Below are 26,653 nucleotides of genomic sequence, written 5' to 3' on the forward strand. Positions count from 1 at the left end.
GCCTGCGACCTAAGAACAAAACTGGATAAAATCTCTCAACAAGTGAAGCAAAAAGATTAGGTGAGGTTACGGGGATAGGGTGGAGTTGTAGGCGTAAATGGGGTGCTCATCCAAGGGCTGGTGCAGACTCAATGGGCCAAATGATCTCCTTCTGCACTGTAGGGATTCTATGATAACTATTATATTGAGAAGATCATCCCATTGTCATGTGTGAGGAAGTTATTCCTTGCATAATCCTTACATTGAGTTTTTTTAAAAAAAACGCATTTTATTCAAACTTGTATCAAATTATATTACAGCAAATAAACACCCCGGGAAACATTCTTCCCAACAAATAACTATAGTTTGTACAGATTTTTCTCCTTTTTCACCCCCCTCCCCATCAAACCCTCCCTCACCCCCCCCCCCCCCCCCTCCCGCACCCCCTGCGACGAACAGCTCCTCAAACACAGTCACAAACATCCCCCACCTTTTCTCAAACTCCCCTGCTGAGCCCCTTAACTCATACTTTATCTTATCAAACTGCAGGAAGTCGTACAGGTCACCCAATCATGCTGCTGCCCCCGGTAGCGATGCCGACCGCCACTCCAGCAAAATTCGTCGCCGCGCAATCAGAGAGGCGAAGGCCAAGACATCGGCCTTCCTCCTCTCCATGAGCACCGGCTTCTCTGAAACCCCAAATATCACCACCAAAGGGTCCGGGTCCACTCCCTCCTCCACTATCCTGGCTAAGACCGCGAACACTCCCGCCCAGATTCTTCCCAATTTTTCACAACCCCAAAACATGTGCGCATGATTCGCTGGCCCCCGCCCACACCTCTCACACTCATCTGCTACCCCCTGAAAGAACAAACTCATTCTCACCTGAGTCATATGCACCCTGTGCACCACCTTAAACTGTATCAGGCTCACCTTGCACAAGAGTCGGCCCTGTTTACCCTTCTCAGTGCCTCACTCCATACTCCCCAATTGATCTCCCCTCCCAACTCCACTTCCCATTTCTCCTTGATCTTCACCACCCGCTTGCCTCCCTGCTCCCCCAGCCACTTATATATATCCCCAATTCTTCCCTCCCCTTCCACATCCGGAAGCAGCAGTCGCTCCAGCAGGGTGTATCCTGGCAATCTAGGGAACCGCTTCCAGACCTTTCGTGCAAAGCTCCTAACATGTAGATACCTGAACTCACTACCCCTCCGCAACTCTACCCTCTCCCTTTGCTCCTCCAGACTGGCGAACCCTTCCTCCAAATACAAATCCCTCACCTTGACCAGCCCCACTTCCCTCCACCTCCTGTATACACTGTCCATCCCCCCGGCTCAAACCCATGATTCTCACACAGCGGCGTTAGCACCGATATCCTTTCCACCCTAAAATACCTCCTCAGCTGATTCCATATCTTCACTGTGGACTGCACCACTGGGCTCCCTTAATACCTACTCGGAGCCATTGGCAATGCTGCCGTCATCATAGCCCTCAAACTAGACCCCTTACAAGACTCCTCCTCCATCCAAACCCACTCTACCCCTTCTCCTTCCCACCACCGCTGCACCTTGTCCACACTCGCCGCCCAATCATAATGAAGCAAGTTTGGCAATGCCAACCCCCCCAGCTGCCTCTGCCTCTGTAGCAGGGTCCTCCCCACACTTGGCAACTTCCCCGCCCATATAAAGTCAGAGATGATTGTGTCCACTTTCCAAAAAAAGGCCTTTGGTATAAAGATCGGAAGAGCCTGAAAGATAAACAAGAATCTCGGCAGAATATTCATTTTCACCACTTGGACCCTTCCCGCCAACGTTAAGTGCCGTGTATCCCACCTCTTAAGATCCTCCCTGGCCTCCTCCACCACCTACGTTAAGTTTCACTTATGGAGCCCCGCCTATTCCCTCGCTACCTGATTCCCCAAGTACCTAAACCTATCCCTCGCTACCATAAATGGCATCACCCCTAAATTAGCCCGCTGTGCCAGCTCATTTACCGGGAGTACCTCGCTTTTCCCTACATTCAGCTTGTATCCCGAGAAACCTCCAAACCTCCCGAACAGGCCCATAATCCTTCCCATACTCTTCAACGGATCCGAAACATACAGCAAGAGGTCATCAGCATAGAGCGACACCCGATGCTCCCTCTGTCCCCTTATTATCCCCTGCCACTCTGCCGACCCCATGAGAGCCATCGCCAATGGCTCTATGGCTAGCGCTAACAGCAGCGGTGACAGCGGGCACCCCTGCCTCGTACCCCTGTGCAAGTCAAAGCTTCGTGAGCTCATATCATTCGTCCCCACCCTCGCTCTTGGCGCCACATACAGCAACCGCACCCATGCCACAAACCTCGGCCCAAACCCAAACCTTCCCAAAACATCGAATAAGTACCGCCACTCCACCCGATCAAATTCCTTCTCCGTGTCTATGGACACCACCACCTCCAGTACCAGAGCTCTCGACGGATTCATCACCACATTCAGCAGCCGTCTTATATTACCCGCGAGCTGCCTGTCCTTCACGAAGCCTGTTTGATCTTCTGCAACCACCCCCGGGACATAATCCTCCATCCTCTCCACCAACAACTTAGCCAATACTTTCACATCCGTGTTCAATAGTGATATGGGTCTATGCGACCCACATTCCACCGGATCCTTCCCTTTTTTGGGGATTAGTGTGATTACTGCCTGCTTCATCGTCTCCAGAAACTCCCCCTTCGCCAGTGCTTCATTAAACGCCCCAACAGATGTGGTGCCAGGTCTGCCGCAAATTCCTTATAAAATTCTGCCGGGTACCCATCCGACCCAGGGGCCTTACCCGACTTCGTACCCCTGATACTATCCAACACCTCCCTCAGCCCCAGGGGCTCCTCCTACCTCTTTACTTCCTCCACCTGGAGAAATTCCAGCTCATCCAGAAACCACCCCATGTCCCCCTCCTCTCCTCCTGGGTCTGCCTCATAAAGTCCCTGGTAATACTCTCCAAATGCCTCATTTAGCTTCCCTGGTTCTGACACCACAGCCCCAGCCCCAGTTCGGATCTTCAATATTTCCCTGAATGCAGCCTGCCTCCGCAGCTGGTGCGCCAGCATGCGGCTCGCCTTCTCCCCATATTCATATTGCACCCCTCCTGCCCTACGCAGTTGCCCTACCGCCCTCCCCATTGTCAGCCCATCAAATTGCCCTTGCAACTTTTTCCTCCTTGCCAATCCCTTCACGGTGGGCAGCTCGAATATTCCCTGTCCACCTCCAATATCTCGCTCACGAGACGGTCATGTTCCGCCCTCCTTTCCTTATTCGCACGAACTGTAAATGAGATAATTTCTCCCCGGACCACTGCCTTCAGTACTTCCCAAAAAATGCCCGCTGACACCTCCCCATTCTGACTGAACTCCACATAATCCCTAATCGCCAACCGCACCTTATCACAAAAACCTCCATCTGCCAACAACCCCGAGTCAAACCTCCATCCTGGCCTCTGCTCTCGTCCTGTACTGAACCGAATATCCAGCCAGTGGGGTGCATGGTCCAAGATAACTATCCCCGCATACTCTGTCCCCTCCACTCCAACCAAAATCTCCCAACTCACTACAAAGTAATCAATCCTCGAATACACCTTATGGATGTGTGAAAAGGAATACTCCCTTCCCCTGGGTTCTGAAAGTGCCATGGATCCACCATACCCATCCTCTCCATAGCCCCCCCCCCCCCCCCCAGCTCCTTTGCCATTCGTACCCGACCCATCAACCTGGGGCTTGATCTATCCATCCTCGGCTCCTGGACACAGTTAAAATCTCCTCCCATGATCAACTGGTATGTGGCCAAATCTGGGATTGCTGCCAGCAACCCCCTCATAAAATCCACATCATCCCAATTTGGGGCATACACATTTACCAACACTACCGGTGCCCCTTCCAATACCCCACTCACAATCACATATTTCCCACCTAGATCCCTCACCTCCTTCGCACTCACAAAACCCATTTTGTTTCTCATTAAAATTGCCACACCCCTCGATTTCAAATCAAACCCCGAGTGAAAAACCTGCCCGAACACCCCTTCCTTAACCTAACCTGGTCCTTCACATGGAGGTGTGTCTCCTGCAAAAAGACAACCCCAGCTTTCAAGCTCCTGAGGTGTGCGAACACCCGCGACCTTTTAACCAGCCCATTCAGACCCCGGATGTTCCACATTACCAACCTTACCGGAGGCTTGTGCCTCCAATCCCCTCTACCATCCGCCATCTTCCCCACTTAACTCCTGCCCCTTTAATTCCACTCTGTACCTAGCCCATACCAGATGGCCCCTTTCTCCGACCTTGACCATGTCATCTCTCACCCTCTGCCGCGTCATAGAAACCCCCACCCCCACTTTTCCCCTTCCCCTTCATCCCCCCACTTCCCCTTTCCCCCCTCCCCCCATGCCACCCCTCTTGGCCTTCTCCCCCACCACCTCACTTCCGTTCCCCAGCATAACCTGCATAATCTGCCCAAAGGCACATCCTAATGACCTCCCCCTCCCTCCCCCCGCCCCCCCACTCCTCAGCTCAAAGAAGAAGGCCTCCTGCTGGCCTGACCCTCCCCCACCCAAACAAGGACTTCTCCTGAACTCCAGGTAGCCTTCTCCAAAAGCAAACAAACAGATGTTAAACACAAACAGTCCCATAAAACAGGAGGAGGAATGGGAACATCCATCCCCACATAAACCTTTCACCCCTACACCTCCTTACAATCTCAACATTGAACAGAAACCCCCCCCCCACAAAAAAAGGGTGAAAATCCCCCAATCCCTGCCCCCACTTCAAACATGCTCCCGACCATTACATAATACCAGCACCCCGGTTCCCAAGCATTGTCCACTCAGTTCTCCCCCAGTTTATGCTCCTTAATGAAGTCTTCGGCCGCATCTGGGGTCTCGAAATAGTACTCCCGGCCTCCGAACGTCACCCATAATTTCGCCGGGTAGAGCACCCCAAACCTGATCTGCCGCCGGTACAGCACCGCCTTGGCCTTGTTGAAACCTGCCCACCATTTTGCCAACTCGGCTCCGATGTCCTGATAAATCCAGATGTTATTTCCCTCCCAGTCGCAGGACAGCACGTCCCTCCTGGGGCAGCACGGTAGCACAAGTGGATAGCACTGTGGCTTCACAGCGTCAGGGTCCCAGGTTTGATTCCCCCGAGTCACTGTCTGTGCCGAGTCTGCATGTTCTCCCCGTGTCTGCGTGGGTTTCCTCCGGGTGCTCCAGTTTCCTCCCACAGTCCAAAGATGCGCAGGTTAGGTGGATTAGTCATGCTAAATTGCCCTTAGTGTCCAAAAAGGTTAGGAGGGGTTATTGGGTTATGGGGATAGGGTGGAAGTGAGGGCTTAAGTGGGTCGGTGCAGGCTCGATGGGCCAAATGACCTGCTTCTGCACTGTATGTTCTATGCATCAGTCGCAGCTACGCTTCTCCCTGGCCCACCATAGAATTTTCTTTCTCCACAAATTTATGGAGTCTCACGATCACCACCCGCGGTTGCTCCCCAGCCTCCGAGACCCCCTTCGGACGTTGCTCCCCAGCCTCAGAGACCTATGCGCTCGGTCCACTTCAGGTGCCTCAATGTTTTACAAAGGTCTCCTAGGAGCCCGATATTCGCTTCCAGAGCCACCACACGATCGCTGTGGTCCGAGATCACTCCTTCAGTCTCCCGAATCTGTGACCCCTGCACCTCCAGCAGAGGGCAGCAGAGCAGAGCTTCTGATTGGCTGTTCCGGGGAGATTTGCATACGTGCAGTGCGGTCAGCGTAAGTTGAAGGTGCACCTGCATCAGTGACCCGAGGAGTTCGACGGAAGGTGAGCATCCAGCAGAGGGCAGCAGAGCAGAGCTTCTGATTGGCTGTTCCGGGGAGATTTGCATACGTGCAGTGCGGTCAGCGTAAGTTGAAGGTGCACCTGCATCAGTGACCCGAGGAGTTCGACGGAAGGTGAGCATCCAGCAGAGGGCAGCAGAGCAGAGCTTCTGATTGGCTGTTCCGGGGAGATTTGCATACGTGCAGTGCGGTCAGCGTAAGTTGAAGGTGCACCTGCATCAGTGACCCGAGGAGTTCGACGGAAGGTGAGCATCCAGCAGAGGGCAGCAGAGCAGAGCTTCTGATTGGCTGTTCCGGGGAGATTTGCATACGTGCAGTGCGGTCAGCGTAAGTTGAAGGTGCACCTGCATCAGTGACCCGAGGAGTTCGACGGAAGGTGAGCATCCAGCAGAGGGCAGCAGAGCAGAGCTTCTGATTGGCTGTTCCGGGGAGATTTGCATACGTGCAGTGCGGTCAGCGTAAGTTGAAGGTGCACCTGCATCAGTGACCCGAGGAGTTCGACGGAAGGTGAGCATCCAGCAGAGGGCAGCAGAGCAGAGCTTCTGATTGGCTGTTCCGGGGAGATTTGCATACGTGCAGTGCGGTCAGCGTAAGTTGAAGGTGCACCTGCATCAGTGACCCGAGGAGTTCGACGGAAGGTGAGCATCCAGCAGAGGGCAGCAGAGCAGAGCTTCTGATTGGCTGTTCCGGGGAGATTTGCATACGTGCAGTGCGGTCAGCGTAAGTTGAAGGTGCACCTGCATCAGTGACCCGAGGAGTTCGACGGAAGGTGAGCATCCAGCAGAGGGCAGCAGAGCAGAGCTTCTGATTGGCTGTTCCGGGGAGATTTGCATACGTGCAGTGCGGTCAGCGTAAGTTGAAGGTGGTTTGTGAAGGGGCTGTTCTCGAGTGACAGCTTTACCCGAAACACTACTTATGTAGTGTCTCCCACCCATCCTCCTCCTCTAACCAAAAAAAAAGCTCTGTCCGTTGGATTGCTAAACTAACAAGTTTTTTATTTTTTTATTTTTCAGTAGTTGGGAAGTTAGTTCAGTGGGAATGGAGGCTAGGGCAGTTGAATGTTCCTCCTGCAGAATGTGGGAGGAAAGGGTCACCTCTCGTGTCCCTTCTGACTACATCTGCGGGAAGTGCACCCAACTCCAGCTCCTCGAGAGCCGCATTAGGGACCTGAAGCTGGAGCTGGATGAACTTCGGATCATTCGGGAGGCGGAGGAGGTTATTGAGAGGAGTTATAGGGAGGTAGTCACACCTCAGGTAAAAGAAGAAAGTAGATGGGTTACCGTCAGGGGAGGCAGAGGGAACCGGCAGGCAGTGCAGGGATCCCCTGTGGTCGTTCCCCTCTATAACAAGTATACCGTTTTGGATATTGTTGCGGGGGACGACTTACCAGGGGTAAGCAATGGGGCGCAGGTCTCTGGCACAGAGTCTGTCCCTGTTGCTCAGAAGGGAAGGGAGAAGAGGAACAGAGCACTTGTCATTGGGGACTCCATAGTTAGAGGAACAGACAGGAGGTTCTGTGGGAACGAAAGAGACTCACGGTTGGTGTGTTGCCTCCCAGGTGCCAGGGTTCGTGATGTCTCTGATCGTGTTTTTGGGATCCTTAAGGGGGAGGGGGAGCAGCCCCAAGTCGTGGTCCACATAGGTACCAACGACATAGGTAGGAAGAGAGATGGGGATTTGAGACAGAAATTCAGGGAGCTAGGGTGGAAGCTGAGAGCTAGAACAAACAGAGTTGTTATCTCTGGGTTGTTACCCGTGCCACGTGCTAGCGAAGTAAGAAATAAGGAGAGAGAGGAGTTGAACACGTGGCTACAGGGATGGTGCAGGAGGGAGGGTTTTGGTTTCCTGGATAATTGGGGCTCATTCTGGGGTAGGTGGGACCTCTACAAACAGGATGGTCTTCACCTGAACCAGAGGGGTACCAATATCCTGGGAGGGAGATTTGCTAGTGCTCTTCGGGGGGGTTTAAACTAATTCAGCAGGGGGATGGGAACCTAAATTGTAGACCCAGTGTACAGGATGTTGAGAGTAGTGAGGTCAGGGATCGGGTTAAAAGTTCGAAAGAGGGCACCGGCAAGCAGGACGCTGGTTTGAAGTGTGTCTACTTCAACGGCAGGAGCATCCGGAATAAGGTGGGTGAGCTTGCAGCATGGGTTGGTACCTGGGATCTCGATGTTGTGGCGATTTCGGAGACATGGGTAGAGCAGGGACAGGAATGGTTGTTGCAGGTTCCAGGATTTAGATGTTTCTGTAAGAACAGAGAAGATGGTAAAAGAGGGGGGGGTGTGGCATTGTTAATCAAGGAAAGTATTACGGCGGTAGAAAGGACGCTTGAGGACTCGTCTACTGAGGCAGTATGGGCCGAGGTTAGGAACAGTAGAGGAGAGGTCACCCTGTTGGGAGTTGTCTATAGACCTCCGAATAGTCCCAGAGATGTAGAGGAAAGGATTGCAAAGATGATTCTTGACAGGAGCGAGAGTAACAGGGTAGTTGTTATGGGGGACTTTAACTTTCCAAATATTGACTGGAAATACTATAGTTCGAGTACTATAGATGGGTCAGTTTTTGTGCAGTGTGTGCAGGAGGGTTTTCTGACGCAGTATATAGATAGGCCAACAAGGGGCGAGGCCACATTGGATTTGGTACTGGGTAATGAACCCGGCCAGGTGTTAGATTTAGATGTAGGTGAGCACTTTGGTGATAGTGATCACAACTCGGTTATGTTTACTTTAGCAATGGGCAGGGATAGGTATATACCGCAAGGCAAGAATTATAGCTGGAGGAAAGGCAATTATGATGCTATTCGGCAAGATTTAGTATGTATAGGATGGGGAAGGAAACTGCAGGGGATGGGTACAATCGAAATGTGGAGCTTTTTCAAGGAACAGCTACTGCGTGTCCTTGATAAGTATGTACCTGTCAGGCAGGGAGGAAGTTGTCGAGCAAGGGAGCCGTGGTTTACTAAGGAAGTTGAAGCACTTGTCAAGAGGAAGAAGAAGGCTTATGTTAGGATGAGACATGAAGGCTCAGTTAGGGCACTTGAGAGTTACAAGTTAGCCAGGAAGGACCTAAAGGGAGAGTTAAGAAGAGCGAGGAGAGGACACGAAAAGTCGTTGGCGGATAGGATCAAGGAAAACCCTAAGGCTTTCTATAGGTATATCAGGAACAAAAGAATGACTCGAGTAAGATTAGGGCCAATCAAGGATAGTAGTGGAAAGTTGTGTGTGGAATCAGAGGAGATAGGGGAAGCATTAAATGGATATTTTTCGTCAGTGTTTACACTGGAGAAAGACAATGTTGTCGAGGAGAACACTCAGGTTCAGTCGACCAGGCTAGATGGAATTGAGGTTCAAAAGGAGGAGGTGTTAGCAATTTTAGAAAATGTCAAAATAGACAAGTCCCCTGGGCCAGATGGGATTTATCCTAGGATTCTCTGGGAAGCCAGGGAGGAGATTGCTGAGCCTTTGTCCTTGATCTTTATGTCGTCTTTGTCGACAGGAATAGTGCCGGAAGACTGGAGGATAGCAAATGTTGTCCCCTTGTTCAAGAAGGGGAGTAGAGACAACCCTGGTAATTATAGACCTGTGAGCCTTACTTCGGTTGTGGGTAAAATGTTGGAAAAGGTTATAAGAGATAGGGTTTATAATCATCTTGAAAAGAACAAGTTGATTAGCGATGCTCAACACGGTTTTGTGAAGGGTAGGTCATGTCTCACAAACCTTATTGAGTTTTTTGAGAAGGTGACCAAACAGGTGGATCAGGGTAAAGCTGTTGATGTGGTGTATATGGATTTCAGTAAGGCGTTTGATAAGGTTCCCCACGGTAGGCTATTGCAGAAAATAAGGAAGTATGGAATTGAAGGTGATTTAGCTGTTTGGATCAGTAATTGGCTAGCTGAAAGAAGACAGAGGGTGGTGGTTGATGGCAAATGTTCATCCTGGAGTTCAGTTACTAGTGGTGTACCGCAAGGATCTGTTTTGGGGCCACTGCTGTTTGTAATTTTTATAAATGACCTGGAAGAGGGTGTAGAAGGATGGGTTAGTAAATTTGCAGACGACACGAAGGTCGGTGGAGTTGTGGATAGTGCTGAAGGATGTTATAGGATACAGAGGGACATAGATAAGCTGCAGAGCTGGGCTGAGAGGTGGCAGATGGAGTTTAATGCGGAAAAGTGTGAGGTGGTTCACTTTGGAAGGAGTAACAGGAATGCAGAGTACTGGGCTAATGGCAAGATTCTTGGTAGTGTAGATGAACAGAGAGATCTCGGCATCCAGGTACATAAATCCCTGAAAGTTGCCACCCAGGTTAATAGGGCTGTTAAGAAGGCATATGGTGTGCTAGCCTTTATAAGCAGGGGGATTGAGTTTCGGAACCACAAGGTCATGCTGCAGCTGTACATAACTCTGGTGCGGCCACACCTGGAGTACTGCGTGCAGTTCTGGTCACCACATTATAGGAAGGATGTGGAAGCTTTGGAAAGGGTTCAGAGGAGATTTACTAGGATGTTGCCTGGTATGGAGGGAAGGTCTTACGAGGAAAGGCTCAGGGAATTGAGGTTGTTTTCGTTAGAGAGGAGAAGGCTGAGAGGTGACTTAATAGAGACATATAAGATAGTCAGAGGGTTAGATAGGGTGGACAGTGAGAGTCTTTTTCCTCGGATGGTGATGACCAACACGAGGGGACATAGCTTTAAATTGAGGGGTGAGAGATATAGGACAGATGTCAGAGGCAGTTTCTTTACTCAGAGAGTAGTAGGGGTGTGGAACGCCTTGCCTGCAACAGTAGTAGACTCGCCAACTTTAAGGGCATTTAAGTGGTCACTGGATAGATATATGGATGAAAATGGAATAGTGTAGGTCAGATAGGCTTCAGATGGTTTCACAGGTCGGCGCAACATCGAGGGCCGAAGGGCCCGTACTGCGCTGTAGTGTTCTATGTTCTATGTTCTATGTACCTCCAAATACCTCTCCATCTGCTCCAAAACTCTTCAGGGTTGCCACAGCTTCTGCAATGGCCTTTGTATGATCCTCATGCATTTCTTTCCTCTTTATGGAATTCCTCCTTGATAAAAGTAATCAGTTCCTGTATCTGGGGCCTTACAGCTTGCCCCTCCCCCGCCTGCATGCTGGAAGAGAATGTCTGTGAAGCACAAGACTGTTTCAACTTTCCAGCCAAACCTCTCACTGTTTTCTGCCGGGTCAGGTGATCAGAAGACATACCATTCCAGGGGTAAACTACTCCTCTAACATTCACCTACGCCTTTTCATCAAAATTCCACCCGGATCTGGGTAAAAAGAGCCCTTTTCTGTGACTTTGAACAGAAACAGCCCTTTATGTGACCAATCACTCCATGGTCACAAGCGGAAGTCTTACATTAAGTTTTCACCTATTTCATAGAATCATAGAATCCCCACAGTGCAGAAGGAGGCCATTCAGCCCATTGAGTTTGCATCCACTCTACGTATGCCCATGCCCCAGCCCTATCCCCATTAGCCCATCTAATCTTGGACACTAAGGGACAATTTAGCATGGTTAATCCACCTGACCTGCACATCTTCGGCCCATAGGAGGAAATCGGAGCACCCGGACGAAACCTACGCAGACATGGGGAGAATGTGAAAACTCCACATAGACAGGTACCCAAGGCCGGAATTGAACCGGGGTCCCTGTGCAATGAGGAACTGTGTACAAGGGGCATTGAATACATTTTACGCCACAGTTGACCACTCTGCTTCCCCCACTCTTGTACCCACTATTTCAACCTGTTGTTGCTTGTTTTAATGCCTCGACTTGACTTGAGATTATGCACTAGATTTACCTAATTTTGCCTTCTTCTAAAATGCCTTCATAATGTCGACGTGTTGTAGTTTCCCAGTCTTTTGTTCCTCATAACATACTTTACCATCTATACCAGGGAGGACTAGATTTCCCCCGAGACCTAACAGATTGTTTCTAATTTCTTTCCTTCTGAGAAAATTAAATTAAATTAAAATTCCTTTCCTTAATTCTTGCCCATCTGAATTGCCACACATTTTGAAAGTGGAAGCAAGCTTTGAGTTGCGCGAATAGGCAAATGTTGGCTTAAAACCATAATGACAGGTGTTTTGTACAGGCAATGAGAAGTCTGGATATTAAAGATATACCCACCCCATGATGTCACCAGAGCAACATGTGACGCATGGTATGAAAGGTGTCATTCATCAAGTTATCTCTCTGGACATATAAAACACAAATTGACTTCTAAATGAGGAAACTCAGCCAGAGTTGGAAGGGTGAACTACGATATGGTTTTGTGCTGACTAAGGTTAAGATTTTAATGACCAGTGACAAAACAAACCTGCGTCTGCTGACTGCACTTTAAAAGAGGCACATAAAGTAGTAAAACCTGTCAGCAAAGCTGACTGCAGCTGTAGATAAGCCACCAGACGACAGCTTCCAGTAAATAAGAGCAATGTCCCTTCAACTATAATTACCTCCGACCCATTATCAAAACCGGCAAAGCGTTCCTGCTTTTGACTGAACTACATGACTGTGCACTTATCGACTGCATTCAGTGATTCACTTTGTAACCACACTGACTCACTTTTCTACAGAATGGTGGAACAGGGGGCGGGATTTTCCAATTCGGCGGCAGAGTGTCCACACCGTCGGAAACGGCGTCGCGTTTCACAACGGCGTGAACAGGCCGCTGGGAGTACCGATTCTGGCCCGTACAGGGGGCCAGCACGGCGCTGGAGTGGTTCATGCCGCTCCAGCCTCCCATCCCGGCGCAAACTGTGCGCCGCGGGATCCGGGCATGCGCGGGCGCACACGCAGTGGCCTCCCTAAACGCCGGCCCTGACGCAACATGGTGCGGAAGTTCAGGGGCTGGCGCGGAAGGAAATAGGCCCGGGGAGCAAGAGGCCGGCCTGCCCCGATCGTGGGTCAGGCTTCATCGAAGGCCCCCCCCACAGGCCGCACACAGAGTTCGCGCCGGCTGCGACCAGGCGTGGACAGCGCCGGTGGGACTCTGCCTTTTTCGAGCGGCCGCTTGGCCCATCCGGGCTGGAGAATCGGCGACCGGCGCTGCTCCAAACGCGCCGGCACCAATGGTACCAATTCTCTGCTCTGCGGATAATCGCGTGCCGGCGTCGGGGCAGCATGGCCCAGTCATGGGGATTCTCCGGCCCTGCCCCGGGCTGGGAGAATCCCGCCCAGGTATCAGTTCTGGTGTGATGCCAAGAAGAAGAGGGACTTTACTCCCAAGAGATGGAGGGAAGATGCAATGAAGATAATTTCCAGCTCCTCATCTTAGCTCAGAGTGCAGGATTGGAAAACCCCCGGATTATTATTTCACGCACCATTGCTGTTGAAGTGGTGTTTTGCAAAGGAATTCTCAAAACCAAATCTGTGTACACGGGGCATTTAATGAACTTTACACCACAATCTACCACTCCTTTCCCTCACTCCTATACCTTCTGTTTACAATGTTCATTCGCCCACTGTTGACCACGTTGTTTCCAATCTTAAACCCACTGATTGCAGTACTGTTTCACCTAATGTTAACCCACTGTTCTACCCACAGTCTGCCATGCTGTTTCACCTGTTGACCAACATTTTCATCCATTTTAGTCAACAAATGCCATTTGATTACTTTTGTGAATTGAGAATGGTAAGAGGACATCTGTACATTACTGATCATTATTGTCCAATCAGTTTAACTAACCATTCAGCAATGCCAGTTATTGTACTGCACAGGAACATAAGTAAACCCTGAAGATTATAGAGTGTTACTGAATATTTAGAATGTAAATTATACCGGGCAGCACAGTGGTACAGTGGTTAGCACTGCTGCCTCACAGCGCCGAAGACCCAGGTTTGATCCCAGCCGCAGGTCACTGTCCAAGTGGAGTTTGCACATTCTCCCCATGTCTGCATGGGTCTCGCCCCCACAACCCAAAATGATGTGCAGGGTAGGTGAATTGCCCCTTAATTTGAAAAAGGAATTGGGTACTTTGAATTTTTATTTAAAAAATGTAAATTATACAGTAATGGGACTCTGTATAGTTCCAATAAATAGTAATCACGACATGATAAAATTTCACAATCAGGTTGAGGGTGAGAAATGGAGGTCTAAAACTAGTGTCCGAAACTTAAGTAAAGGCAATTACAAAGTTATGAGACAAAGTTGGCTAAAGTGGACTGGGAAGATAGATTAAAAAATAAACCTGTAGAGATCCAATGGCATCCATTTTAAGGGGATATTTTGTAACTCTCAACAAAGATATGTCCCATTGAGAAAGAAAGACTCCATGAGAAAGATGCACCATCCATGGTTAACGAAGGAAGTGAAGCATGGTACCAAATTGAAAGAAAAGATGTACAATTATGCATGATTAATGGGTAGGCCAGGAGTTTGGGGACATTTTAGAAACAAACAAAGAATAATTAAAATATAATGGAGGAAGAAATTGGTGATTGAAAGAAAACTAGCAATTAACATTGCTGTGAGCAAGACGGTAGCATCGTGGTTAGCACAATTGCTTCACAGCTCCAGGGTCCCAGGTTTGATTCCCGGCTGGGTCACTGTCTGTGCGGAGTCTGCACATTCTCCCCGTGTGTGCCTGGGTTTCCTCCGGGTGCTCCGGTTTCCTCCCACAGTCCAAAGATGTGCAGGTTAGGTGGATTGGCCCTGCTAAATTGTCTTTAGTGTTCAAGAAGGTTGGGTGGGTCATCAGGCGCCTGCTGAACGTGATAATGACCCCCTCCGGGGAGAGAACACAAGAGGTGATCGTCTCCCTGGACGCAGAAAAGGCCTTCGACAGAGTCGAGTGGAAATACCTCATAGAGGTACTGGAGCGGTTCGGGCTTGGAACAGGGTTCACCGCTTGGGTAAAGCTCCTGTACAACGCTCCCATGGCGAGTGTACAGACCAACAATACCAACTCCCAATACTTCCAGCTGCACAGGGGCACCAGACAAGGATGCCCACTGTCCCCGCTGCTGTTCGCACTAGCAATTGAACCGCTAGCAATCGCGCTCAGGGCAGCAAAAAATTGGAGGGGGATCCGAAGGGGAGGTAGAGAGCACAGAGTCTCACTCTATGCGGATGATCTGCTCCTCTATATCTCGGACCCACAAAGCAGCATGGACGGAATCATCGCGCTCCTGAAAGAGTTTGGAGCCTTCTCGGGCTACAAACTCAACATGAGCAAAAGTGAGATCTTCCCAGTACACCCGCAAGGGGGGGGGGGGGGGGGGGGGGGGGGGGGGGGGCAGCACTAAAGGGGCCGCCGTTCAAACAAGCCCGACATAAATTCCGCTACCTGGGGATCCAAATAGCCCATGACTGGAAAGGGATCCACAAATGGAACCTCACCAGCCTGACGGAGGAAGTTAAAAAGGACCTGCAAAGATGGAACACACTCCCGCTCTCCCTCGCGGGGAGAGTTCAGACGATCAAAATGAACGTACTGCCCAGGTTCCTCTTCCTGTTTAGATCCATTCCGATCTACATCCCCAAGGCCTTTTTCAAAGCGCTGGACAAACTCATCATGGCGTTCGTATGGGGGGGTAAAAATGCTAGGATCCCAAAGAAGGTCTTACAAAAAACAAAAACCAGGGGAGGGTTAGCCCTCCCGAATCTACAATTCTACCACTGGGCAGCAACAGCCGAGCGAGTAAGGAGATGGATCCAGGAGCCAGAAGCTGAGTGGGTGCGTGCGGAGGAGGCCTCCTGCATGGGAACCTCCCTCCGGGCCCTCGCCACGGCAGCACTCCCATCCCCACCCAAAAAACACTCCAGCAGCCCAGTGGTGACAGCCACCCTCCAATCCTGGAACCAACTGCGGCAGCAACTTGGCCTGACCAAAATGTCGAACAGGGCTCCCATCTGCAACAACCATAGGTTCAAACCAGCACTGACCGACGCCACCCAAAAGGTGGAGGCAGGACGGGGGAACACTGACAGTCAGGGACCTATACACGGACGACAGGATCGCAACACTGGACGAACTGACAGAGAAATTTCAGCTAGCTGGGGGGAACGAGCTACGGTACCTGCAGCTCAAAAACTTCCTACGAAAGGAGACAAGGACGTGCCCACAACCGCCACGACAGACACTACTGGAAGACCTACTGGACGCAAGTATCCTAGAGAAAGGGAACTGTAGTGACATGTATGACCGACTGGTAGATAGGGACGACACCGTACTGGACGCAACAAGGAGGAAATGGGAGGACGACCTGGGGATGGAGATCGGGTGGGGACTCTGGAGCGAAGCACTGCATAGGGTCAACTCCACCTCCACGTGCGCAAGGCTCAGCCTGACGCAACTAAAAGTGGTACATAGAGCCCACTTAACAAGAACCCGTATGAGTAGGTTCTTCCCGGAGGTGGAAGACAGATGTGAACGGTGCCAAAGAGGCCCGGCCAACCACGCCCACATGTTCTGGTCTTGCCCCAGACTCGTGGAGTACTGGACAGCCTTCTTCGAGGTAATGTCCAAAGTGGTGGGAGTGAGGGTGGAGCCATGCCCGATAGTGGCGGTCTTCGGGGTTTCAGAACAGCCAGATCTATTCCTGGGGAGGAGGGCAGACGCCCTTGCCTTTGCCTCCCTGATCGCCCGCCGTAGAATCCTGTTTGGCTGGCGGTCAGCAGCACCGCCCAGAGCTGCGGACTGGCTGTCCGACCTCTCGGAATCTCTCCAAATGGAGAAAATCAAATTTGCCATCCGAGGGTCGGACGACGGCTTCCACAGAACGTGGGAGCCATTCATGCAACTGTTCCGGGACCTATTTGTGGCCAATGTACAAGAGGAAGAATAGTCGGGGGAAGGTAGCGGGAGTGGGGGGGGGCTACAGGTTCGTTACGGGGGTTCGATGGCTAGCTAAGGCCCAAAACCAAACTAAATAAACATGTTGAGGGGGGGGGGGGGGGGGGCAGTTACTACTACGAAGATGCTTACCTGTAAATATGTATGTTAATTTTTGCGTGTTTGTTTTTTTTTTTCTTTCTCCTAACAATTTGTAATTTGTTCAATATAAAATATGAAAACTGAATAAAAACATTTATAAAAAAAAAAAAGAAGGTTGGGTGGGGTTACTGGGTTACAGGGATAGAATGTGGGCTTGGGTGGGGTGCTCTTTCCAAGAGCCGGTGCAGACTCGATGTGCCGAATGGCCTCCTTCTGCACTGCAAATTCTATGAACATAAAAACAGACAGAATAAGCTACAAGCAGAAAGCAAAGGTGTAGGTAAAGTCAGTGTTGTTTCCTTACAGGATGAGACTGGGGAAGTAATAATGGGAAATAAAAAAATGCAGAGGCTATGAACAAGTATTTTGTATCTTGTCTTCAAGTAGGAGATGTAAAAAGCATCCCAGGAATAGTAGAAAATCAAGAGGTAAAAGGAGGGGTGAAATTTAAATAATCACAATCATTAAAGAAAAAGTACTCAGAAAACTAATGGTATTAAAGGCTATCGAGTCCCCTGGACCCGAAGGGCTGAATACCAGGGTTTAAAGAGGTAGTGAATTCATCAGTTATAATCTTCCAAAATTCCCTCGATAGTGGAAAGATCCCAGCAGAGTGGACACCCACAATTATAACAGTTCCGTTCAAGAGAAGAGGAAGGCAGAATACAAGAAACAACGTTCAGCCAGTTGACCTAACATCTGTCACTGGGAAAATGCTAGAATCCATCTCTGAAGAAGTAGTAACAGCACATTTAGAAAATCACAGTACAATCCGGCAGAGTCAACATAATTTTGTGGCAGGAAAATCATGTTTGACAAATTTATTAGAGTTCATTGAGAATGCAACAAGCAGGGTGGATGAAGGGGAACCAGCAGATGTAGTGCATTTGGATTTCCAGAAGGAGTTTGTTAAAATACCACATAATATGTTACAACACAAAGTCAGAGTTAATGATGTTAGGGGTAATACATTGACGCAGATAGCGGATTGACTAAATAAGAGGAAATAGAGATAAATGGGTCATTTACTGGGTTGCAATCTGTACATAGTGGTGCAACACAGGGATCAGTGCTGGAGGCCTCGACTATTTACAATCTATATCATTGACTGAGATGGAGGGACCGACTACATTGTAGCCATATTTGCTGATGACACAAGCATATGCAGGAAAGCAAGTTGTGAGGAGGGATTTAGATAGGTTAGGCGATTGGGCAAAAACTGCCCAATGTGGGAAAATGTGAGAGTGTCCACTTTGGCAGGGATAATCGCAAAACAGAATATTACTTAAATGGAGAGAGGCTGCAGGATGCTACAGTCCAGTGGGGGCTGGGTGTCCCTTGTACATAAATCACAAAAAAGCATCCACGTACAAGTAATTTGGGAAGCAAATGGAATGTTGGCTTTCATTGAAAAGGGAATGGAATATAAAAGTCCAGAAGTCTTGCCACAGCTGTACAGGGCAGAGTGGATAGACTGCACCTAGACTGTTGTGTACAATTTTGGTGTCCTTACTTAAGGAGAGATATACTTCCATTCGAATGAGTGCAGAAAATGTTCACTCATATGGTTACTGGGATGAAGGGGTTGCCTTATGAGTAAAGGTCGAGCAAATTGGGCCTATATTCATTGGAGTTGAGAGGTGATCTTATTGAAACATACAAGATTCTCAGGGGGCTTTACAGGGTGGATGCTCAGAAAATGTTTCCCCCCGTTGGGGTAATCTATGACTTGGAAACACAATTAGATCAACCATGATCTTGATGAAAGGTGGAGCAGGTTCAATGGGTCGAATGGCCTACTCCTGCTCCTAATTCTTATGGTCTTATAATAAGAAAATCAATCTTACAGCATTTTCGCCAAGGGCAGCCTTCAAACTAATCCGTACTTTAATTGCATCGTTTATATCTGAAAACAGAAAGAAGGAAGAAAATGTGCACCAGTTCGATTGAGAATCTAAACACGAGCTTTAAAAATAATGGTAAATGTCTGAAATATATGGGCCGGGATTCTCCAATTCCGCGGACAAGTTCTGACGCCGGCGTGAAAAGCGGCGCCAACTACTCCAGCGTCAACGGTCCTCGATCATCAGGTATGCTCCCCTTCCTAGGGGGCTAGGTCGGCACCGGAGTGGTCTCCGCAGCTCCAGCCAGCGCGGGTTCACGCATGCGCGCTACGGCCGGTGCAAATTCATGCATGCGCGCCATGGCTGGCGTGATTCCGCGCATGCGCATAGGTTCCCGTCTCCACGCCTGGCCCCGGGCAATATGGTGGTGCCCTACAGGTGCCCGGCGCAGAGGAACATAAGCCCCCACAGAACCATCCCGCTCGCCAATCGGTAGGCCCCAATCGTGGACCAGGCCACCGTGGAGGCCTCCTCCCCCCCTCCCCCCCCCCACCCCCGGGTTCGGATCCCCCCCCACCAGGACGGCCCCCGCACACAGAACTTCCAGGTCCCACCGTGTGGGACTCGGCTGAACTTGGCGGTCACTCGGCCCGTTGGGGCCCGGGGAATCGCCGGGTGGGGGCACTTTCAATGGCCCCCGGCCGGTGCAACGGCGATCCGCGGGTGCCCAAGAATTGGTGCCGGAGAATTGGCGAGTCGGTGTCGTGGCGGCGTGGGGCAATTCTCGTGCCCCCCCCTCGGAGATTCTCTGACCCGGCACAGGGTCGGAGAATCCCGGCCATGATTCGATATGTAATTATATACTTTCTATACATTTAAATATGTAAAGTGCTACACTCTTCTTCACCTCGGTGTCCACTTCTTTGGTCAGGAATTTGTGTCAGGTACAGTGTTACTTCCGACCTATCTTCAGCATCCGTTCCATCTTGATCTGGCCACTTACTCCCTCTCAACCTCTTCGTTGGGAACTGCTTGTGTGATTTTGACCATCTCAATATCTCTATTCTCCTCGCTCAACACCAAGTCCAACACCAACATTGACCATTCAAATTTGCTTACAAGGCATGGAGGCAGGGTGGGCGGTGGGGTGATGGAGGGTGGTGGAGGGCCTTCTTGTTCGGTAAACCGATCCCTACCTAGGTCAGTGCCAACTCTCACTGGCACTTCTTCCTACTTCCTCTGAATCATGGCCACCACTGTATATCAAGCCGTCATTTCCAAGACAGTCACTGACTTTGTTTCCTTAAGGGCCTACAACCCCAGTCCTAAATAACCTTGCGTTCTCTCCTTCCCAACATCCACAAACAGGACCAACCCAGTAGACCCTTCATTTTAATTTGGTCGTGCCTACGGAATTTACTTCTTCCTATCTCAAGTCTATTTCTTTTTCTCTCCCCTTTGTTGTGAACATATCGCTCATGGTTCATGTTAACATTTTAGAGGTAATTTTTAATTCTGGGAAGATTGAAGTTGCAAAGTAAGGTAGTTAAAATGCTGGGCTTTCAAGCATGTCAAGAATTGGGAGTTCAAGGATGACCCATGTCTCTTTAATGGTATACAAATGAAAGAACTATAAAACGCCTGAGTGGGCTTACCTAGGGGCCTGGGGGCATGCCATCTGCAATGATTACAAGAAGCACATAACAGAAAGATGTTTTTGCTTTGGGAGTTAAAGATAAATTAGTTTAAAAGTATTCTGTGAACCCTGGAAGGTTGTAAACCCATTTTTCTTCAGATGAAAGAAGTAATTGTGAATGAGGGATAATTCATCTTAAGATCTGTTCAAGGATTTCTCAGAGGAGCCTATGTCATCAGGGAGATGGGTGGAATTGAGGGACATTCCCTAGTTTCAATTTATCTGGATGGTTGTTGGGCGATTTAGCTGCAGTTTGAACCTTGTGTGATTTGCAGCTCATTGAGAAGCAGAGCAAAAAAAACCTCACATTATCATTCATCATCTGGAATACAGGTGAGCTTTCACCTCAATTTGCATTTTGTGAGGGAGCTGGAAGATCTTCTAGTTTGAAATTAATGGAGGTACCTACATTGGACCTCACAGAACTTTGTGGCAAAGAAATCAACAAATTACGATGAGCTTGGAAGTAATCTGTACCAGAAACTGAGGCATTCACTGTCACAAGAGGGTAAATTAAAGTTTTACCCTTGAGAATATATTTTTGAATATATTCAAGAGGCGGCTGGATATAGCACTTGACGAGAATGGGATCAAAGGTTATGGGGAGAAAGCAGGATTAGGCTATTGAGTTGGATGATCAGCCATGATCGTTATGAATGGCAAAGCAGGCTCGAAGGGCCAAAATGCCTCCTCCTGCTCCTATCTTCTATGTATCTATGTAACAATGAATATCTGGAGGGAAGCAGATTTAAAGATAGTTTCCGGAGGACTGTGGCGTAATCATGGTTGTTCCTTATAGAAGATAGCGGCTCGGTAGAACAGTGGTTAGCACAGTTGCTTCGCAGCTCCAGGGTCCCAGGTTCGATTCCCGGCTTGGGTCACTGTTTGTGCAGAGTCTGCACGTTCCCCCCATGTCTGCGTGGGTTTCCTCCGGGTGCTCCTGTTTCCTCCCACAGTCCAAAGATGTGCAGGTTAGGTGGATTGGCCACGCTAAATTGCCCTTAGTGTTCAAAAAGGTTAGGTGGTCGTTATGGGGATAGGGTGGAGGGGTGTTTCTACGGGCCGATGCAGACTTTTGGGCCGAATGGCCTCCTTCTGCACTGTAACTTCTATGATTCTATGATTCTAAGAAGTAAATAATGGGCAATAAGAAGAAAATCTAAGGATCTAGCATGTAGGGGCTGGTTGAGCACAGTGGGCTAAACAGCTCACTTGTAATGCAGAACAATGCCAGCAGCGCGGGTTCAATTCCCGTACCAGCCTCCCCGAACAGGCGCCGGAATGTGGCGACTAGGGACTTTTCACAGTAACTTCATTGAAGCCTACTTGTGACAATAAGCTATTATTATGAGCATAAGCTATTGTGTTAATGTAAATATATTTGATATGTTTAATTTGTTCCAACAATATTTGTGTTTGGTTAAGAAAAAAATGTGGAATCTGCTGGCATAGATCTATTAGTTAAAACAAGATGCTGGGGCTGCTCTTTAAATCTGATCGGACCCTAACAGGATCATAAATCTTATTGAGTCTCTCTTAAACTACAGCAGGGACACTTCCAATGCCTTTCACCACTTATAAGTATAATAATGGCAAGATTGTGACTAGGGAAAGGGCCTATTAGGGACCAAAGGGGCAACCTGGATGTGAAGTGAAAAATGTAGGTGAAATATTAAATGAGTATGTTGCATCTGTGTTTATTCTGGAAAAGGACGATTTGGGTGTAGAAAGCAGGTAGGGATGCTGTGATATAATTGAACAGATTAGCAGTGAGGGGGAGGAGGTATTAGCGGTTTTAGCGGGCTTAAAAGTGGATAAACCCCCAGGCCCAGATGAGATGCATCCTAGGCTGCTGTGTGAGGCAAGGGAAGAGATTACAGGGGCTCTGACGCCAATTTTCCATAAGATCATAAGACATAGGAGCCGAATTAAGCCACTCGGCCCATCGAGTCCGCTCCGCCATTCAATCATGGCTGATATTTTCTCATCCCCATTCTCCTGTCTTTTACCCATAACCAATTGATCCCCTTTTTAATCATGAACCTATCTATCTCTGTCTTAAAGACACTAAGTGATTTGGCCTCCACAGCCTTCTGAGGCAAAGAGTTCCACAGACTCACCACCCTCTGGCTGAAGAAATTCCTCCTCATCTCTGTTTTAAAGGATCGTCCCTTTAGTCTGAGATGGTAACCTCTGGTTCTAATTTTTCCGACAAGTGGTAAAATCCTCTCTCCGTCCACTCTATCCAGGCCTCACAGTATCAAATCTTCTCTGGCCACAAGAGAGGTGCTGGAGGACTGGAGGACAGCTAATGTGGTACTATTATTCAAGAAGTGAAGTCGGGAAAAACAGATAAATACAGTGAGTCTAGGAAATGTTTCAAAAAAATTCTGAGAGACAGAATTAATCTCAATTTGAAGAGACAACGATTAATCAGGATAGTCAGCACGGCCAGGGTGGTGGGAATCTGGAACTCACTGCCTGAAAGGGTGGTAGAGGCAGGAACCCTCACCAACATTTAAGAAGCATATAGATGAGCACTAGAAACACCACAGCATACAAAGCTATAGACCATGCTGGAAAATGGAATTAAAATGGATAGGTGCTTAAAGGCTGGTACAGACACACTGGGATGAACAGCCTCTTTCTGTGTTGTAAAACTTTACCCTCACCCCATGCCTCCTGCCACTAAGCCAATTAGGGATCCAATTTGCCAAATACCCTGGATCCCATGGGCTCTGATCTTCTTGATCGGGCTCCCTTGCGGGACCTTGTCAAATGCCTTACTGAAGTCCATGTACATCAATTGCACTGCCCTCATCCATACACCTAGCCACCAATCAAAAAATTCAATCAAATTTGTTTGGCAAGTCTAGAGTCAAGTCAACCTGTAAACAGATTCATCCAGGCTGCAGGGAGAGGTGATGGATGGGAACTGGTAAGGCCTTCATTTCAGGGTGAAGTGGAGAGCCCTCAGGCTGTCCTGGTGGGGGACGGCAGTGTAGAAATTGGCTCCTGCCTAACCTCCCACATTTTACCCTTCACCAACTTGCATCCAAAACTCTGCCATCCGTTGTCTTAACTTACACTAAAGTCCCATCCACATTGCACCCCTGTGCTTGCTGACTGAAACTGGTTACCGGAGAAGCAACACCTTGATCTTAAAATTCCCATCCTTGTTTTCAAATCCGTCAGTGACATTGCCACTTCCCTATCTCTGTAACGTGCTCGAGCCACTCAATCCTCCGAGACATTTGCACTTATCTAATTCTGGTCTCTTGAGCAAACCTGATTTTAATCACCCAACCTGGGGAATAAGCTTTAATAATAATAAACATCATCATTAGGGGCACAAGTAGGCTTACATTAATAATGCAATGAAGTTACTGTGAAAACCCCCTAGTCAACACACTCCGGCGCCTGTTTGGGTTACACCGAGGGAGAATTCAGAATGTCCAATTCACCTAACAAGCATGTCTTTCGGGACTGGTGGGAGGAACTCGGAGCACCCGGAGGAAACCCACGCAGACACGGGGAGAATGTGCAGACTCCGCACAGACAGTGACCCAAGCCGGGAATCGAACCTGGGTCCCTGGAGCTGGGAAGCAGCAGTGCTAACCACTGTGCTACCATGCCGCCATTTCAGCTACCTTCAGCCCTTAACTCTGGAATTCCATTCCTAAAATTCTCTGACTTGCTCCCTCACTCTTCGCCTTTAAGATGTTCCTTAAAACTTACCTTTCTTTATCACCCCTCTGTGAAAGGGTATTTGGGGATGATAATGTCAAAGGGGCTACATTAATATAGGTTGTTGTTGATGCATTAAGCAACTCCATTGACTCCAGTCACTTCCTCCAAATAAAAGAGTCTCTGTGGGAACCTGTAAGGATCCTGGTTTTCCTGCCTTTATTGGGTTATGTGGAACATCCCCTCCCTACGCAAACTCCGTCGCTCACCTCCTGTTCAGGTACATTGATGACCACGGATGGGATGTTCACCCTTTTTTGGGAGGGGGGCTGGAATGGATGAGGGTGCGGAGAATTCAACTGGTGACCCAAAACGGCTTTTGCACCGCTGGGATTTCCCAGTTCCATTGTCCCTGGCAACCTCACCCCTGCGGGTGCGGGTTTCACAGTAGCACAGTGGTTAGCACTATTGCTTCAAAGTACCAGGGTCCCAGGTTCGATTCCCGCTTGGATCACTGTCTGTGTGGAGTCTGCATGTTCCCCCTGTGTCTGCTTGGATTTCTTCCGGGTGCTCCTGTTTCCTCCCACAAATTCCGAAAGACATGCTCGTTAGGTAATTCGGATATTCTGAATTCTCCCTCTGTGTACCCAAACAGGCGCCGGAATGCAGCAACCAGGGGCTTTTCACAGTAACTTCATTGCAGTGTTCATGTAAGCTTACTTGTGACAATAAAGATTAATATAACCATTCATGACATTGATTAAGTGCTAAACCAACAAAATTGCCAGTCAAACCTGTGAAGAGATTGTTAGATTAATAGGCCCTTTACTTACATGGGCTCCAGGTGGTGTCCCAACCCACCATTCGACCGTTCTTTGCATTATTTTCCTTCAGCCAGCTATACAAGGGATCAAAATATTCCAGTAGCGGTGAGGCGCTCATTTGAGTTTCTCCAGTCACTTGTTCAAGTGCTCTGGTCCAGGATTGAGACTTTCCTAATTTAAGCATATTACTGCATGAGGGAGAAACATAGATGGAAACAGGTAAGGCCCTCTGCACATGTGGAGATAATTTATCATTCCTCTGACCTCTTGCATTTGTTTATTGTCACGTGTAACGAGGTACAGTGAAAAGTATTTTTCTGCGAGCAGCTCAAACAGATCATTTAGTACATGAAAAGAAAAGAAAATACATAATAGGGCAACACAAGGTCCACAATGTAAATACCTAGACACTGGCATCGGATGGAGCATTATGGGGTGTAGTGTTAATGAGGTCAGTCCATAAGAGGGCCGTGTAGGAGTCTGGTAACAGCGGGGAAGAAGCTGTATTTGAATCTGTTTGTGCGTGTTCTCAGACTTTTGTATCTCCTGCCCGATGGAAGAAGTTGGAACAGTGAATAAGCCGGGTGGGAGGGATCTTTGATTATGCTGCCCGCTGTCCCCAACACAGTGGGAGATGTAGACAGAGTCAATGGACGGGAGGCGGATTCGTTGAAAGAATAGAGTGGCTCCTGTGTCCAGACTGCATTAAATCTGACAATTGATGTACGGAACATGGTAAGGAATAATATCATGAACTATTTCTCACAAATTTGATGCTTGCCTCACCTGCTTTGTGATGATAACAACAACAACTTTACCTTGCACTCCAAATCAGACACAGTTGACATTGAGCCCAAAAGGAGCTAAGCATTGGTAGACTCAAAGCCCAATCAGGGCTAGGGTTCAATCAGGGTCTTATGCAGGAAGCTGTCAGTCTGTCAAGGACCTCATCACCTTTATCTCTGAATCACACGTTAGTGTGGATTCAAGCCCCTCTTGTAGACTGGAGGGCAGAGTTCAGCGACTGACACCCTCAGGGCTTTACTCAGGGTGAACTGCATTGTTGAGAGTGCCACCATGTGAGGTGTAATCGGAACATAGGAACAAGAGGAGGCCATTCAGCCCATCGAGCCTGTCCCACCATTCAATGAGATCACAGATAATCTGTGGCCTAACCCCTTTGGCCCATATCCCTTAATGACCTTGCTTAACAAAAATTTATATCTCAGGTTTAAAATTAACAACTGTTCTAGCTTCAACTGCTGTTTGTGGGAGTGAGTTCCAAACCTCTACCACCCTTTGAGTGAAGAAATGCTTCCCAACATCTCTCCGGAACAGTCTGGCCCTAAATTTTAGACTATGCCCCCTAGTTTTTAAATTTCCAACCAGTAGAAACAGTTATCTTTATCTACCCTGTCTTTAGGGTGGCACGGTAGCACAGTGGTTAGCACTGTTGATTCACAGTGCCAGGGACCGGGGTTCGATTCCCCACTTGGGTCACTGTCTGTGCAGAGTCTGCACGTTCTCCCCATGTCTGCGTGGGTTTCCTCTGGGTACTAGGTTTCCTCCCACAAGTCCTGAAAGACGTGCTTGCTAGGTGAAATGGACATTCTGAATTCTCCCTCCGTGTACCCGAACAAGCGCCGGAATGTGGCGACGAGGGGCTTTTCACAGTAACTTCATTGCAGTGTTAATGTAAGGCTAATTGTGACAATAATAAAGAATATTATTCCCTGTTAATATCTTGAAAACTTCAATCAGATCGCTCATTAACCTTCTAAATTCTAGGGCAAACAGGACTAATTTGTATAATCTCTCCT

At 48.8% G+C, this 26,653-nt stretch overlaps 1 protein-coding gene across 3 annotated transcripts in view; it reads right to left on the reverse strand.

The window, feature by feature from the left end:
* ace2 (angiotensin I converting enzyme 2) overlaps nucleotides 1-26,653 on the reverse strand; it is a 102,337-nt gene that overhangs the window by 22,773 nt on the left and 52,911 nt on the right. For all 3 annotated transcript variants that reach the window (XM_038802739.1, XM_038802737.1, XM_038802738.1), the window contains 2 exons: nucleotides 24,843-25,021; nucleotides 18,630-18,688 (listed from right to left, as the gene is read on the reverse strand). In XM_038802739.1, the coding sequence (XP_038658667.1) occupies nucleotides 18,630-18,688; nucleotides 24,843-25,021 (238 nt within the window). The remainder of the gene's footprint in view (nucleotides 1-18,629; nucleotides 18,689-24,842; nucleotides 25,022-26,653) is intronic.

The sequence above is a fragment of the Scyliorhinus canicula genome, chromosome 7 (assembly GCF_902713615.1).
Source record: "Scyliorhinus canicula chromosome 7, sScyCan1.1, whole genome shotgun sequence".
Taxonomy (NCBI): Eukaryota; Metazoa; Chordata; class Chondrichthyes; order Carcharhiniformes; family Scyliorhinidae; genus Scyliorhinus; species Scyliorhinus canicula.